Here is a 17,313-nt window from a genome sequence, read left to right on the forward strand (position 1 = left end):
AAGGTAGAGGACGTGGGTGGTATGGGTGAAGGGGAGGGGGGAGATTGTAGTGAATGAAAAAAAATTATGAATGGTGAATACTACACATCCATTTTATTACCTGGTGTTCATCAGTCTCAGAGACAGAAATTCTGCCTGCAATGGAGCATAAAACCCTCACAAATGATTATGGTGTCTATTAATTGTGTGTCACTAAGTGTTTTGTAATTGCAGGTTTATTTAATGGTGACTGTCATATTTTAGAATGACACTTTAAAGGGGCTGGTAATCGACAGACTGTTACAGAGGAATTAATCTGGGCAATAAGATGAAGGAATTCAAATAAATTGTCTGGCAGCCACAATTATCTCAACTCACACCTGAGATGGAGCAGCATGTTTCGCCCCTTTAAGCTTCTACTAACCCCAACTTGATGCTTTTGTTTTTATTTATACTTCAGATTCTGTTATTCATGTTTAACTAACTCTGAGGTATGAAAAGATTTGGAAATCTGAGCAAAAGAAAAAGCTTGACTGTTAAACCTGTTAAACCTGTATGATGATTCTGAGGAGACAGTCAGATAAAATGTATGCATGAGACAGAAAGGGAGAAGGACAGCTGTGTGGGTGATGTTCTCTTTTTGTCTCGGTGAGTTTGAAAATGTTTGTTGAGGGTGGATGGGTGGGCAGGCCATTAGGAAAATTAATGTGCATGCAGCTGTGTGTATGTGCACACACACACACGTGTGTGTGTGTGCCCTTGCTCTGACATCACTGCTGCCGTCACTGCAGCCACCTCACAGTGACTCCCTTGTGACTGAGGGCCTGACAACCTCCCACGCTCTCCCCATCAACTCCCCTGCTCCCGCTCCTCTCGCCTCGCTTTATCTATAACCTCACCCCCCACCCCACACACTCCACTCACTCTGTCCTTCGCCGTCTGTCTCCCCCTCAACTCTTTTTTCGCACGCATCCATGTCTCTGTCCACTATCTTTTCTCTTTTCATTTCACCCACCTCCTTTTTCTTTTTTGTTTTCATCTCTCTCCCCCTCATTTGGTGTGTGGGTCTTCCCTGCTTTCCGTCATGCTCTCTGCGCCCACAATGCTGCCTGTCTCTGTCTCTATGGAAACCTCGAGTGGACAAGAGTGGCTCAGAGGTCTGTGAGACACTGATACAGACCCTATTAGATCACACGCTCTCTTTCTCTCCCAGAGAGCCACATGCTTGCAACCTTGTGCACATAAGCGCAAGCAAGCCTATACTGTGTGTAAATAGACAGTGTGTGACCATGCCACTACCTGCCATCACACAAAACACCCCCCCCCCCCCCATGGACTATCAGTGGTGTGAAAAAGGAGGAGAGGATGGAGGCAAAGAGGGAGTAAGGAGCGAGCCCTATTGTTTCATTATACTGTAGGTCTCTTCAATTAGTAGGTGGAGAGGGGGACCACCTGATACCGCCTCTGCACATGTATTCCCATCTGAAGCACACACACATACGCACAAAAAGACACACACATGCACACACACTCTCTCTCTGCCCCCCTCCCCTCCTGTCTCCCCTCTCAGTCTCACACCTCACAAACCGTATTCTCCTCACATTTACACATTGTTGAGCCTCCTGTGTTGCGTAGACCATGCGTCATTTGGGTCCAAACACATCTGAAGGACAGGTGATTTGTGATAAGAGGCGTCACACAGACAGAATTTCACAGCTTTGGGTCGCTCTCCTGGGCACCATCGTGATTTGACGGTCACGCTTAAGTGGATCATTGCAGAGGGTAATCATGGGGTGGATACGTAAGCTGTACAGCATGTCATTTTGTGGACTAGTGGAAGGGAGGGTGAATGAGAAAGGAGGAAAAAAAGACAAGAAAACAGTGATATTGGAGTTCTTTTTCTCTTTAAAGACAGGGCTTAGCTGCTTTGAAAGAATTCAATTTCTCTCGCATCTGAAGGTTTGTTGGGTTCCCCTTTATTTTTATCAAAATGTACATGAACAAACTACAACAAAGGACTACATTAAAGAAGACATCAAAACAGGCAGCAATAACAGGGGTCAACAACTGAACACACACCCAACCCAGCCCCAAGCCCACCCCATTAACACCCCCAGTGCAGTGAGATAAAGACATGCCAATCATGTCTCACATTTAGGCACTTGATTTCCCTACCGAACCATCTTTGGTCATAGTTGCTGTTGCACGGCTTTTAAACTTAGATTCAAACAGGTTCGAGGTGGATTTGAACTTGTTGATTCGGACTGAGTGAATTAGAGAATGCTGATTCATGCTGAGAGGAGTCCCTACAAGTCTAAATGTAATTTCTTTCAGTTTGGACAGATCTGCATCTGCCATGTTTAGAGATGACCCAAAGATGGTTATAACCTGACCACCTCCATAGAGTAAACTTTAGCATTAAATAAATCAACACTAGATGGTACAGTACTTCACGTGATTACAGAAAAGACTCCACAAGGGAAAGAAATCAAGCACTACATCTTAACACAATTTACCTGAAACAATGCAGTGTATTCGCACACAATATACTGTAATCAATACGCTGTACAGTCTATTGCAAAGGCATTGTTGTTGGCATTTTTATGTAGGAACTAACCAGTCTGTTTACCACTGAGTATTATCTTGGAAAGTCTTGCAAAAATAGATCAATTTTTATTAAATTAAAAGCCTTTGCTTTGACTTCGGGATGTGATCTATATATTCAGCTACTCATGCGTTGTCCAACTCTGTGTGCATACAGTAGACTGCACGTTTGTTTGTTTGTATGTATATGTGTGTATTTGTGTGTACGTGTTGTGCATGCGTGTGTTTTGATGAAAATACTGTACACACCGGTAGACTTGTCCCTCAGTATTTTTTCAGAATACACCCCCTTGAGTAAAGGAATAACAAAGTTACATTAAACTGTTTAAGAAGCATAGTAGTCACACAGTATTTGGCAGTGAGAGAACAGTCCTAATTTATCCATGCACAATATCAACCACAGGCAAGGTCCACGTTCTGAACAAACCCATTAAGAACAACACAGTAAGAACATGAAAAGAGTGTACAACAATTCAAGAACCTGGAAGTGTGTTTGCACATGTGTGTGTGTGTATGTGTGTGTGTGTGTGTGGGTCTGTGTGTGTGTGTGTGTCTGTCTGTGTTTGTGTGTGTGTGTGTGTTTTGTGTGTGTCCGTGCATGTGTGAATGTCAACAGCGCAGTTGGTTTCCCAGGGAGACCAAAGGGCTATGACTCATGCAGTGCATACAGCATTTTCTGGAATTTCAACAATATCGGAAGAATTATTATTTTCCCACAAAGCCCAGATAATTACATATAATCATGTTAGGACCTTACAGAGTACTCTGGGAGTTTACTGTAAAAACCCACTCAATCCCACCCCCACAAGTCTATTATAGACCAAACAGTTTATCCCTGGATTATATTTCCATTCTCCAGCTCTTTCATCATGGCAGAGCACCTTCCCCTTGCACGATTATGTCTTATGTGTAATTAAGTGTGTGTTTGTGTGTTTCAGACTAGTCCAGTCTGTGTGCTCAGGTGTAAGGGGTAAGGTTGGTAAAGCAGAGTTGATCCCCCTTGGGGTATGTAGTAGCTGCAGTAGCTGGGTTCTGCTAGATAAGGGGCACTGTGCTCAGCAAGGTACGGGGCAGGCTGGTAGAAGCATGTCACATGGTCTGTGTTAGGGATAATGTTCTGCTCTCCTAGAACCTTCAGTGCCAGCACCGTGATCATGTTCAGCGTCTGACGCCTCTCGTGTCCCATCAGACACACCGTGCTGTCGTCTACCACACGACGCAGCGTCATCAGGTACTGGTACTTGCTTCTTTCTTCGCCAATGAAGTGGTTCTTCAAGTAGGACAGGATCTTCCTCTGCTGCTCCTGCACGTCGGGGAAATCAATGAAAAAGCGTGAGCACATGTAGCGCTCCAGTGTCTTTATCTGAGTCTCACTGGCCGGTCGGTAGTCCCTGACCAACAGGTTGCTGTATTTTAACAAGCCACCCCCTCGAATCTCCTCTGGGTTCCTGGTAGCGATTAGCCGGTAGCGCAGGTGGTCCATGGCTGCCTCAAAGTCACCATACATGCTCTCTGCTAGGACCTCGACAGCAGGGACCGAGCCAGAGGCCCAAGGAACATTGCTCTGTTCAGGCATGTCTGCGGTTGCCTTAGGGGCCTCTTTGTTCTCAGGCATGGAGCTGGATGCCTCATCGGCTTTTGGAGGGGCAGATTCCCCTGGGCCTCCAGACTGAGAGTGAGGCAGCACATGTGAGGTGGAGCTCGGGATTGTGATTGGAAAAGAGACAGGCTCTGCAACCCGAGGCAACGACGAAATGTAATCTTGTTCCTTTTCGTCCTCCGACTGTAGGAGAGGAACTCGTGGCTGAGGGGACGACTCTTCAATCTGTTCCTCGCTGTCTGTGTTCAGTATCAAAGGCTCCATGTCTGAAGATACCTGAGGTACAAGGTCCTCTGACTCCACTGGGGGAGTGAGGCAGAGGAGGGGAGGGCTGAGGCAGGGGGAAGGTGGGGTAAGACAGAGTGGAGGAGGGCTAAGGCTGAGCATAGGAGGAGTGAGGTAAGGAGGTGAGCTGAGGCAGGATGAGGTAGGGCTGAAACTCAGGGGTGGAGAGCTAAAGCTCGTAGCAAGGCTGGCGGTGCTCGGCATCGGAGATGAGAGGCAATGGGGGGGAGGGGTAGGACATGGGGGAGGACTGAGACTGGGGGGTGAGTGAGTGAAGCAGGGAGGGGAGAGACTGAGGACGGGAGGGGTGAGACAGGAAACGGGAGGGGTGACACAGTGGGAAGAGGAGGGTGAACTAAGTGTGGTCTCTTGTGGGCTGGTGTTTGGCTGATTCAACTCCATCTTTTTGGTCGGTTGTTCTCTGTTTTCGTCTTCATCGCTGAGCTCAACTTCTGAGGTATGAACAGGTTCTTGGGTGTTTGAGCTGGACGCATCAGTGTGTGAAACTAATGTGTCCGCTGAGTCGAGAGACTCTGATTGTTTGGATGTAGAGACAGGTTCTTCAGGCGAGGACTGGCTTTCTTCATCAAAAGCCACATGTGTAGATGGTTCCTCTTTTAAGCTCGTCTCACATGAACCATCTGTGATTGGCTGAGAGGACGATGGCTCTTGAGGTAAAGACATGGGATCCACAGCAGAAGTGGAGACTATATCAGGGGCTGGATCAGGATCTGAGGTAAGGTCTAGCTTTGAAGCTGGGTCACTGGAAGGGTTGGGTTCAAGCCCGGGGTTTGTTTTAGTAATGATACTGGTTGTTGGGGTAGGTGTAGGGTCTGAACTGGGAGCTGTTGGCTTGGGGTTAAAGGCTATCTCAGGTTCAGGGCTGGGGCAGGGGTTTGGATCTACACATGGCGCTATGACAGGTTCACTTTCAGAAGCCGGACTGGAGTTAGGACTGGGGGTAACCTTCCTACACATCCTCCGGGGGGGTTTGGGAGACGAGTGTTTGAGCACCACCATGTGAGATAGTCTATCTGAGGCCTTACTAGAGGGAGAAGAGGAGGTCTTTTTGTCAGAAACAAGGCTGGGTGGTGCAGGTAAAATATCCTGAGTATCTGGAGGGCTGACAGCATCAAGTATGTTAGATGATTTTTCTGAGTTATCTGTGTGTACTGTGCTGTGAACCTCCAGTGTATCCTGTGTGCCGGTAGGTTGTGTGTTGTGAAATGTAAGAGATATGGAAGAGGAGGAGCAGGAACAATCACTACCCTGTGTGTTTTCTGTGTTTTTTGCTTCTGATGCTAAAATCTCTTCTGCCATTTCGCTGGTTTCAGAGTCATTTTTCCTCTCTGCTTGTGTCTGCTCCCCTGTCTCTGTTTCTACTTTTCTTTCATCTGCTAACTGTGTCTCTACCTTAGCATGTGGAAATGTGATAGTGTCTGCAGCAGACACATGTTGTGTTTTATCTTTCTCATTGCTACTCTGATCCACATTGAAACACTTAGAGATGTCTGTTTTATCAGAGTGCTCTGTAGTGTGTGATTCTTCTTCCAGGTTTAAAGATTCTGCCTGGGTTTTGTTTGACTTTTCTGACAACTTGGACTCTCCCATCTGCTCGGTGAGATCTTTCTGTTCATCGGGGGGTTTTTTGTGGTTAGATGGTTCTTTCTGGACAGAGAGTTCCTCGTGATCTGAATGTGCTGGTTGGTGGCCCTCATTGGACTGGATTTGCTCTGACTGTTCTACCTTCGTTGAGCAGTTGGTGTTGTCCGAGAGCTCTGGCTCATGTCTGAGTTCAATTTGTGTTGGTGTTGGTGTTTCAGTTTTCTCAGAGGTTTGTTTCTGTTCTGACAAAGGGTTTAGAGGTGTCTGCTCAGAGACGTCTGTCTCCTTTAAATTTTCTCTATGTTCTGACATGTCTTTACGCTCTGCAGGTGTTTGCTCTTTGTTGTCTTTTTCCACTTTGGATTCTTTTGTCTGGTTTGAATGTTCAGTTTGTTGTGAGAGGTCTGTCTGCGACCCCTTTTCGTGCACCTCATCTCTCTGCTGCGTCGGGCTGATTTGAGCACCCTCTTTGCTGGATGAGTCTCTACCAGTGGTCCTCTCTGTTTCTGGAGCAGTGGGCTGTTTAAGCAGAGAGGTAGAGTCTTTATTCTGATTCTCTGCAGGCTGCTCCTTAACATCAACAGAATTAGTTTTGTGCTGTGACTCCTGCTGCATGTAGGACTCCAGGAGACGGTCCAGAATGATCTGGAAGGAGTCGACGCTGAACTCAAACTGCCTCCTCAACGCGCTCACAAATTTGAGCTCCAGATTCTTGCCACTGTTGTTTGAGAGGGAGATGAGGCTCCAGCGGTCATGTTCATTGAAGACCTTGACCATTTTCTGGACGTAGGCCTCCTTCATTGTCGCGCTGCTGATCCGCTCCCTGTTGACCCCGGCAGGTAGGCAGTCCAGCAAGCAGCCCAGCACTGACTCTTTGATTACCTGGGAGAGGAAGAGGTCAACAACATGACAGCTACAACTAATGACTGCAATCTAAGTGCAATTTTGCCTCTATTGTTGAACTGAATATTGTGATAGTTTTCTGTACAATGCAGTTAATATATTAAATTCGGTACCACTGATTCATCCCTATGGTAAAATGTCTTAAAATTAGTTAGGAGTGCAACATCATTATCAATATAGCACCACAAAAATCAATACTGCAACACCCCAGAGATAGGAGACATTCAGTGCTGTGCTTATGGATAATACAGCAGAACGAATGCTGGTCAATGCAGGATATTGATCCCCAGTGCTCACCTCCAATTACATTGACCTGCTTCCTTTTCATAACTAAGCAGTACACTAATCATACCTGGAACTCCTCCTGACTGGGCAGCTCCACTCCAAAGATGATGTCCAGGTCCTTGTAGCTGGTTCCGTTGTCTCGGACGAGGACGTGGCTGGCCGTGGAGCCGTTCAGACGAACATCTCTGACAGTGATCCCCTGCTTCTGCAGCCTGGCCCGAACAGCTATGATGATGTCTCGAGGACGCAGCTCCAATGTGGGGAAGTTCCCGCGTCCGTGGATTGGAACCACCTCTGACAGAACCTGATGGAGAACCTCCACCTGCTCGGCATTCAGGCTGTGGAACCGCTGGCTGGATTTGGTTTCAGACATGCTGCTGCCCTGAAGGGAGGGAAGGAGGGCGAGTTTATTACAACTCCCCCAGCAAAATGTGTTTAACTCTCTTGCTTGCTCTGTCTCTCACACAAACACACACACTTAGGACTCGCTCTCACTCCCTGCCAGTCTGCTGTCTGTAAGTCACAGTTTGGCTGACAGCTTTTCCACAATGCTAATGTAACTGCTGTGTTGACAAGCTGACACATGGAGAGAACCATGTAGATGTGCTCCGCATAAATATTCTTCCACTGCTGAACCACATCACAACAAATTAAGAGGTTTGTGTTTGACTGGAATCACATAAAATGAAACACATTATAGTATTTACTAACCAAGACATATCACACCAAGTAGCTCTTTTCTTTACACTTATCATACACATCAGGGTCCAGTCCAGCTCTTTAGCATTACAAAGAACAATAAATATTTACATATAAACAATTATTGTGTAGGATAAAAATAATAATGACAACAATGAGATGTAAAGCCAGTCTAAATCTTTGTTTATTGATTGTTTCCACCAGAGGAGCAAGGGTTAAGCTGAATGAGTCATCAACGGCAGACTGCATTAATCACACCAACGTCACTAATTAAAGACACACATCTGTTTTTGTGTCCGTGTGTGCAGCACATGATGTGTATAGATTACAAACAATGACTCCTACACACATTCATGTGAGCGCACACAAGCTTTTATGTAACACCTTTTGTAAATTGTAACACAAATTGGAACAAAGTGAGATTTAATTTTAGCCAATTATTTCTGTTTGGCTTTCACACATGTAATCTTCCTGGCAGTTATGCATGTAGCCTCTGAATCCAAACTCCATCAATCAATCTCTACAAACTACACTCATTTTTTAATAAACCGAACAACATTTTCCTAACTAAGTCGGTCAGAAGAGTCTCTGTTAAGTGATTGAGAGTGTGTTTGTGGGCGCACGTCAAAGTGTTTCAGGGAGTGAGTGCTTGTGTTTGAGTGCAACTGTGGTTCATAGCAGCCCATTATGATCTATTGTTTGCTTTAATCAATAGTTGTCACTCAGCGCTACAGCTGAATGCTGCTGATTGCTATGATTTGTCAATACTAGCAGGGTAAACATTGGGATACTAATGAGCAGTAATGGGATGCTTTCTGGTAGCAGTTTGTCAGACATCAGAGGGCTATAGTCTGTAACAACCACAAACAATCTATTATAGGCAGTGTTTATAAAATGTTCGAATCCATGTTGTACACACTTCAGCAAACAGCACTTAACTCCACTGCATCTGTAAAGCTACAAAACACACCCTCTGTGCTCATTCAAAAACAGCATGCATCCTTACCAGGAGACAAAGAAGTTGGATCTGAGAACAAAAGCTCCTAAAAAAAACTGTTGTGGTTGAGACATCTGTCTGTACCCCACTTTAACAAGGTGAACTTCAGCTTGCAGAAAATAGTAATCATAGATCCAGAGGTGATAAATACAGTCCAGATGTTGACACTAGATATATATACAGTGAGACAATGTGTTGAGGAGGCAGAGAGGCACTGCGGGACTGTTTTCCAGCTGGCCCCCATGTCTCCCCCTCCCCTTCCTCACTCTTCTGCAAACTTGCAGCCTGAGTGACTCATCCAGGCGTATCGGCTCAGCTCGCACATAATCTATGGCCACTGAAAACGCAACAAATACAAGGATCTCATAGACGCTGAACTACATCTAAAACAAACACAAACAATAATGCTCCTGTCTCAGATTTAATTTCTATAAAGTAGCACACAGGAAACCAAACAAGTCTGCCCTGTGTGTACAGATACCCTGTCTTTATCAAGAGACAGAGATATATTTTGTCCTATGTGTAGAAAACACTAGATACTACCAGAATAGCCCTATGTGTCCCTGACTTTTTAGAATACAGTGTACTTGCATTTATCTAAATGTGCTTATTTTTTCTCTGCCATTCACTTAAAGTGATGATACTGGTTAATACTGCAAGAAAAGGTAAACAACTAAATATTTGTTGCTTAATATTTAAATATTTGCTGTAAGGTTATTTCAATGTATACTGACCAGATATTTTTTGAAAAAAAAAAAAAAAAAATATATATATATATATATATATATATATAGGTCTCTCCTTATATAGTATAAATACAGAGTATAGGATCGTTAAAATGCAGCTTCTAAACTTGTTCCCTGAAAATATAGTTTTCTGAAAAGAATGCCAGTTATTTTCCAATGAAATAACCACCAACTGGAGCTTATAATTTACCTCTTGTACAGTTTCACACTCCATCACTACCTATGATTTACTGGACATGATCCACAGCTTCACTCTGCCCCGCTGGGCTTCACTCTAACCACCTAATTACGCACTTACTTACACCTGAGATGGTGAACGCAATTAACCACATTTAAGTACCTAGCAGGATAAAAGGCAGTAGTACTTCTGAGTTCCAGGATTAAAACACATCAGATACCGGTGTATGTGCTTCATACAGCCGCTCAAAAGTGAATTATTCAACTTTACAAAGTCGAAGCTTCTTACCTGTTGCTGTGGCATTTGAGGGAGCGACTGGCTCCTGGTTTGACAGCGGATTTAAACCTAAAGTATCCACCGACCTTCAGGTTCGCAGAGTCTGTGTCTCTTGTACGTGGGTTTGTTTTTCTTTTGAGGTCCCTATCCTGTCCGGTTAGACTCGGTGCTGATGCGGCTCTGTCCCTTCTGAGGCAAACGAGGCTGGAGTCTGTGCGCGAGTTCATTCGGGCGCTGTCCAGGAGGCGCGTGGTGCTGAAATGAGGACCGAAATGAGTCCTCGCGCTCTTGTTTTCTCCTCCGACCGCCAGGAGCGTAACGCAGTTTCCATAGCGACCTGCCGTCATTCAGTTATGACTGGGGAGTGTGTGTGTGCGTGTGTGCGTGTACAGCGGTCTAAGCTCACAACAATGATGGTGGGGTTGTGTGCTGTGGTGGTGGCGCGGGGGGCGTTAACAGGTGTCAGAGTTAATTCGAGTATTTGTGGCAGCTCCATGTTTGTCCGTCTTATAAAAAAAGTTTAGCTAAATTCAGAAGCGAGAGAGAGAACCTTCAGATAAAACCTTTCCATTGTAAAGCCAGAATGAAGACTGACTGCACAGACTCTGAGGGTTATCATAACCCCAGTAAGCCGGCTGAATGCAATGGCTCTTCGCTGTGTGCTTGCTTTTGTGTGTTCGTCGTTTAAATGGACTGAAATCACAGCGTCACCTCAAACGGTACCCCATGGCCGTGCCAGGGTTGAAACCAGGACTTCTCTGTTTGGGTTATGCAGCTAGCTCAGCCTCAGGACACATCCTCAGAGGACCCTGCTATTAATCAGCTGGCTGAGCATGTGGGTTAGTTTTGGGGAACATTTCTGAAACACCACTCATTCACTTCTTCACTCAGACACGCATCATCATATCTAGTGCTGTGGCCATACAGACTATCAGCAGATACACAGTATGAGTCATCCATGCTCCCTCCCCCTGACCCAGTCGTTAATCCCCCCCAACCCCAGCCCCCTTCGGCTGGCCGGTGCAGGCAGATACCAGAATCCTTTTCTTTCTGGACAACCGATGATCCTTTTCCCTTCCCTCTTGCTGCAATTTCTCGCCGTCTGATCCATCTCTTCAACACCAACTAGCCTAAATCCCTCTATGTTCCCGTTGTGTTCCCGTCAGCTCACACACCAGTCCAGACTAACACTCTCTCTCTCTCTCTCATGCAATAAATAAAGGCTACAGATGTTAATGCATCATAAATAAAGTGAAAGAAACATGATTGAAAGCGTTAAGGTAAACAGCGATGGCTCTGCAGAAAAGGTCAATTTACCCCTTCACGAAAAAAGCACAAATGACGTCATTAGACGTGTACCACAACCTACCGATACCGGGTACAAACTATTTTTAGCCTGGATGGAACTTGTCTGCTTTGGACACGCGCGCTCGTCCATTTCTCAAACAGTCCTGACGTAGGAGGCGCGAGCACGCCATGTAAAGTCGTGACCATGTGACGACGATGAAAGGTAGCCATATGTATCCAAATATCACTAACTGCATCCAAAGATGAAGATAAATCAAGATGGCTCAGAAGTCGTTTTCCAAAGGCAGTCATTTGGTCCAGCCACAACCCAGCAGGGACGAGAAATCACATCACACATGGACACATCTGTCTGATATTAGGCCATTAATTAATAATAAGCCCAGGGGCTGGGTATCTAATGCAAAATCGGCAAAATATGAAGAAAACTTCCTTAACACTCGTTTCTGCGCATGCGTTCTATGAATATGCCTGATTTTAAACAATTTATCTGAAGTTTAAAATGTTTTTTCCTTACCTGAATAAATGAGAAAAGGTCCTCCGAAGTAAAAAAAAAAAGGTAAATATATATTCCAAGAATTACAAGACCGTCGATTTAATAGATTACAGGCCAAACGCGAAGCTGCCACTCTGTTAACTGAATTTAAGCAAATGCGGAAGTACGCACAAGTGAAGCATCTCGCCTTGCTACAGTAGCGAATGTAGCCTGAAAAATCAAAACAAACTACTCTGGGAAATAAGCTAGTGGCTGAATGCTACTCTGTGTCTGTAACTACATTACCAGACTGAGTAGTTGTCTCAGAAAGAGACCGTCATCATGTCGAATATGGAGAGTATCCTTTCCCGTGTGGTCTAACGTGCAATAATGGTGGTTAGCAGTAGCAGTAACTAGCCAAATGATTTGGTAGCTAATACTGTTATGCAGTAGCTTGTAACTTTTGCTCAGTCATTCACTGACGAAGGAAAACAAGGACATGTTAGTTAATTCACCTAATCAACGTGACAGCTTTCTGAGTTGTATTGAATGAACTAAATGCCTTTTTGTGCTTTACTATAGGTTCAGTGAACATCATCATTATAATGCTAATTTATACAGTTACTAATATAAATCATTCCTTGACTAGTCATATAGAATACTTGTTCAACCTCAAGTTTGCTGCCAAGGAGCTTCAGCGAAACTCAAAGAAATGTGTCAAAGAGGAAAAGGCAGAAAAAGCTAAAGTGAAGCAGGTTGGCTTGTAAAATAGGGGATTTACCAGAGACCAGAATCCAGGGGCAAGCTGGTCTACAGTATAGCTACCATCTGTATTATATGTGTATGTATTCCTCTTTCCTTTGTCTCTCAGGCTATCCAGAAGAATAATGTGGAGGCAGCCAGGATCCATGCAGAGAATGCCATCCGCCAGAAACATCAGTCCATTAACTTCTTGAGGATGAGTGCCCGTGTGGATGCTGTGGCATCCAGGGTCCAGACTGCTGTCACTATTAACCAGGTCAGGATAGCAGGTCAATGGTTTGTAGAGGAATTTCTGGTGTCACATGAAGCAGGTAAATTAGAACCAGTCAAAAAACATACCAGACCTGTTCACTGCAGTCACCTATCAATTTTTCATTATGATAATGATAATTCCACCATGTCTCCTACTTTAAGGGACTCTAGTTGTATTTTACACTTATTACCATTACACTGATGAACACTTTTTAGCATTATGTTTTGGGGCATTTTCTGCCCTCATTTGATTTTGATAGTAGGATGAGGTGAATGGAAATTAGGGTGGGAGATCAACAGAGGATTGATTCAAAGCGGGGATACTGCAGGTCATGGTTGGGGACTAGGCATACAATGTAATTTCTGCAAAACAGCAAACCCAGTGGCCATCCACTTTATTAACCCAACCGCCTCCTGCCTCCTTGGTTGATATCTTAAGAATGACCCACTGTCTTTACTGACAGAAATGTAGAAATGAGATGATAATAGTAGTGACTGATAGTAGTATTTATACTGATATAGATATGTGATACTACTATTGTAAATATTGGTATGCTTATTTAGCACATATGTCTGTGCAAGTTGTTTATCAAAGTATATATTTTGAAAACTGCATCTTAATTCAGAAGGTGAAGAACAGAGTGTAACCAAAAAGTCCAAAGTTGTCGTTCACTCTACTGAAAGTCATAGGGGACAAAGGAGACAGAGAGCATGAGAGTCAAAAGCCTAGCAGACCTGCAAACAAAAAGATACCAATTACACAATGTCATCAGATGTGCTACAGATTTAATGTTATTAGCTTCTCGCTCTTATAAGAGTGACAGCCTCTTTTAAATTGCTCTAATACAGGTTCACTGTAGGACAGACATAATTTTATAAAATTGAACTTAATAGTGTCTATAGATAGAAGCAAAGCACAAGATGGTATAGTGGAAAAATACTTGTCAAAACCTCTTTGTGTTGTTGTAATACTGCAGCCTGACTAATAAAAAATTTACCCAGTAGGATTGATAATAATTCTGTTTAACATAACTTTGTCAGCTTTAGGTAGGTTGGTTTTGAAAGGACTAATCCTTGATCAGCCTCATCTTTGAAATATTTTAGAATAGGAGATATCCCTGATAAAGTATCTGGTTAAAAAGCTAAAAGTGACACCTAGTGGAAATATAAGGATACAGCCCTTTAAGCTTTGCCTGTCAACAGAAACCTCACAGTCTGACTTCAAACACTCTGAGTTTGGAATCATAAGAAATCAGACCATTAAAACTAGAGAAAACGACATAAGCTTCAGCACTTTAATTTACGTGTTTTTTGGACAGGTGTCTAAATCCATGTCTGGGGTCGTCAAGAGTATGGATGCTACACTGAAAAGCATGAACCTGGAGAAGGTAAAAAAAAAAGTGAACCCTTACACAAAGTAAAAGAAAATATGTTTGTTAAGATTTTTTTGAACTTTGTTTTCTGGATACATATTCCTCACCAGATCTCTGCATTAATGGACAAGTTTGAAAACCAATTTGAAACTCTTGACGTGCAGACAGCTCAGATGGAAGACACTATGGGCAACACCACAACTCTGACAACACCTCAGGTAACAAGCACCCTCCTATAACCTATCCTATCAAAAGAAACCCTCTGTGCTTCTGCTGCTGCTTGTGAGGTCACTCGTGCCCCAGATATAATTCAAACATTTAGTCCTTTTGACATTCCTGTTTTTTGCTGTTTAGAATGAGGTGGATATGCTGTTGCATGAGATGGCTGATGAAGCAGGGTGAGTATGGCCCTTATCTCCAAACTATTAGAACATATAGAAAACAATAATGACAGGAACAGTATTAAAGTATTAAAAAAGGAGAAACATAAATGCAGTGAATTCAAATAAGAACATACTGTACCTATTTGTTGAATCTAGAAGGATAAAACTAAAAAAGAGACTGAATGAATTGTACTAAAAGCTTTATTTAAATGACTTTCATATAAAATTAATGAGAAATTACCTTTTCCACTCTTTACAAGGCCGCCTTGTAATACAAAGAGACCATTAGAATTAATGCTACAATTTTAAAGAAGCTGTGTTGCAAGGTCTGAGTGACTTTAATATCCCCCATTTTAATGATTCAGCCAAGCAGAAATAATAATAAAACTGCCCCTGTGTTTTTTTTTTTTTTAGTTTGGATCTTAACCTGGAGCTTCCTTCAGGCCAGATTTCCTCACTGGCCTCATCTGTGGCATCAACAGAGCAGGTAACACATCCACTCTTATTATTATGCTTTTGCTATTTGTTTTTTGGTGTTTTACATCCCAGAACAGAATTCACACATTATCTTTATAGTCTTGAACTACTGTCAGTCATATCGCTAGAATTTACAGCGATGCTCCACTGAAACACTCACCTCCTGTTCAACTGAAAAGTGGTTATTAAACATTTGTAGTGTGGAACATTGGCAGTGGTCAGCTTGAATTATGTATAGTATGTAGGTTGCAATAAATTACCACAGAAACGTCTCCAAGCACTCATGCAGCTCAACGCACTCAACATGTTCAAAACAATAATTGTTTCCCCAAAATATCTCCTTCTGGAGCTTCATGGAGGTTTGATTGCATGACACAAACGCAATTTACTTTGCCACGTTTTACCAGAACAATGACTCTCTGGGTCATAGTGATCACACAAATGGATAATGGAGAAGTGGATTATGTGGCAGGGAATGTTTGAGTTGTTCCCAAAGATGTTTTGATACATTTTCCATCATGACAACTCACCATTGGAATCCAGTATAACCAACACAATTCAAGCTGGCCACTGCCACTGTTATTTGTGAGGAACAGAACTACAAACCTTTTGCAGGCACCATTTAAGGGTGAAGTGTAATCTCTAGAGGTGCCTCATTGACAGATGTTTTTCCTGAATTGACAAACTATGTAAACCTGAAAGGTGTTTTTTTAGATGATTTTTCCAGTTAATAACCACTAAGACTATAATGAAAGAAAGATTTGGGGGGTTTTAAAACTGACTGTCTTGGTTAAAAAAAATATTTTAGATTGTCAATATATTCTGTTTTCGGCTGTACTTTGCCTTGACTGATTCACCTGTGCTGTGTTTTGTGTTGTTGTCAGGATGAGCTCTCCCAGAGGCTGTCTAGACTGAGAGACCAGGTGTCATAATGATGCAGAAAATAACAAGATCAGGAGGAGGGAGAAGAGCAAGAGAAGCAAGAAGAGACAAGGAGTGAACAGAGTAAAAGAAAAAGTGGAGAATAAATGAAAAAAGGTGCAATGTGCCTGCAAGCTCTGTGCCCTCCTTTGTGTTCCCGGTTTTGTTTCTCTTGTGAGGAATAAAGGAGTTGCCTCATAGCAGAAAAGGATTGTTGGAAGAGAGGTGTTGTTTACAGTCCTGGTATTAACTGCATTGCTCGTTCATTTGCACACTCGTATTATTATTTATTATCTCAGATATAGGACACCACTGTGTTATATGTTTATTTATTTTTACTTGTGTATTATATAATAACTCATACCTCATACCAAATGGGTTATACACTACATATAAAATATAAAGAGCAATATCTTTATTTATGTGTGTATTTATTTATTTACTGACTGGATGTAACTAAGGGCATGTTTACTATTTTTCCTGCATGACTGAGGATGTGAAGACTCCTGTTTTTTGCTTCCAGTTTTGGCTGTACTGGTGTGACCCAAGTTTATTACATTTTTTTATATTTTACCCAAAAAGAGATTTTTAGATAAATGTTTGCCTTAAGTATGCTTCCAATGCAGCTGGAATATTATTGATTGTCTTCATGTAGCGGTAACCACTATGGTGGATTACCATGCACTTATATGCACAGACAGACAGTCATTAAAAGAGTTTTTAAAATGTTTTGATTGTCACGTTTTTTTTTGGCATTTTATAGCTGTGTTTTAGTTGAAGTTTCCACCTCCACAGGCCTTGAAGTCCCTCCTTTTTCCATCTCACCCCTCCTCTTTCTGTCCTCCAACAGGGAACAGATGAGAGGTCAAAGGTGTCACCTGTAGAGGAAACGGCCCTCTGCCGCTCGCATGCCAGTGTCTCATTACACACACACACACACGTAGTTCACTATATCCCATGGGGACATGAGTCTCAGCTGGGAGCCATTACAGGTGCTGTCTAAGCGCACACAAATATCTGTACATGAACACACCTGCAACCCCTGTAGCTGATGGGAGTCCCCCAGAGTGACACTCAGCCACCTCTGACCCTTTTTGTGTCCTTCCTAATCATCATCAGCACACACTTAACTACATTCACAATCATCATCAGTGGTCCCAGACTGACACAAGTCTCTATTTTGCCTATTACCAGACACTTTGATGAGT

At 43.1% G+C, this 17,313-nt stretch overlaps 2 protein-coding genes across 2 annotated transcripts; one reads left to right on the top strand and one right to left on the bottom strand.

Moving 5' to 3' along the window:
* Positions 1 to 3,517: 3,517 nt before the first annotated feature.
* On the bottom strand, positions 3,518 to 10,504 carry LOC111226771 (protein FAM46C-like). The gene is made up of 4 exons (XM_022752082.1): positions 10,244 to 10,504; positions 7,329 to 7,643; positions 6,656 to 6,955; positions 3,518 to 4,105 (listed from the first exon to the last, which is right to left on the bottom strand). Exons 1-4 carry the CDS (start codon positions 10,502 to 10,504, stop codon positions 3,518 to 3,520), a joined length of 1,464 nt encoding a protein of 487 aa, XP_022607803.1.
* Positions 10,505 to 12,163: 1,659 nt separating this feature from the next.
* Positions 12,164 to 16,834, top strand: LOC111226609 (charged multivesicular body protein 1b-2-like). Its single transcript, XM_022751850.1, has 8 exons — positions 12,164 to 12,295; positions 12,595 to 12,692; positions 12,809 to 12,955; positions 14,271 to 14,339; positions 14,435 to 14,542; positions 14,679 to 14,722; positions 15,122 to 15,194; positions 16,069 to 16,834. The coding sequence occupies exons 1-8, from the start codon at positions 12,280 to 12,282 to the stop codon at positions 16,114 to 16,116; spliced, it is 603 nt and encodes a 200-aa protein (XP_022607571.1). The 5' UTR covers positions 12,164 to 12,279; the 3' UTR covers positions 16,117 to 16,834.
* The last annotated feature ends 479 nt before the right edge of the window (positions 16,835 to 17,313 follow it).

Source organism: Seriola dumerili, unplaced genomic scaffold (assembly GCF_002260705.1).
Source record: "Seriola dumerili isolate Sdu_G_001 unplaced genomic scaffold, Sdu_1.0 BDQW01000161.1, whole genome shotgun sequence".
Lineage (NCBI taxonomy): Eukaryota > Metazoa > Chordata > Actinopteri > Carangiformes > Carangidae > Seriola > Seriola dumerili.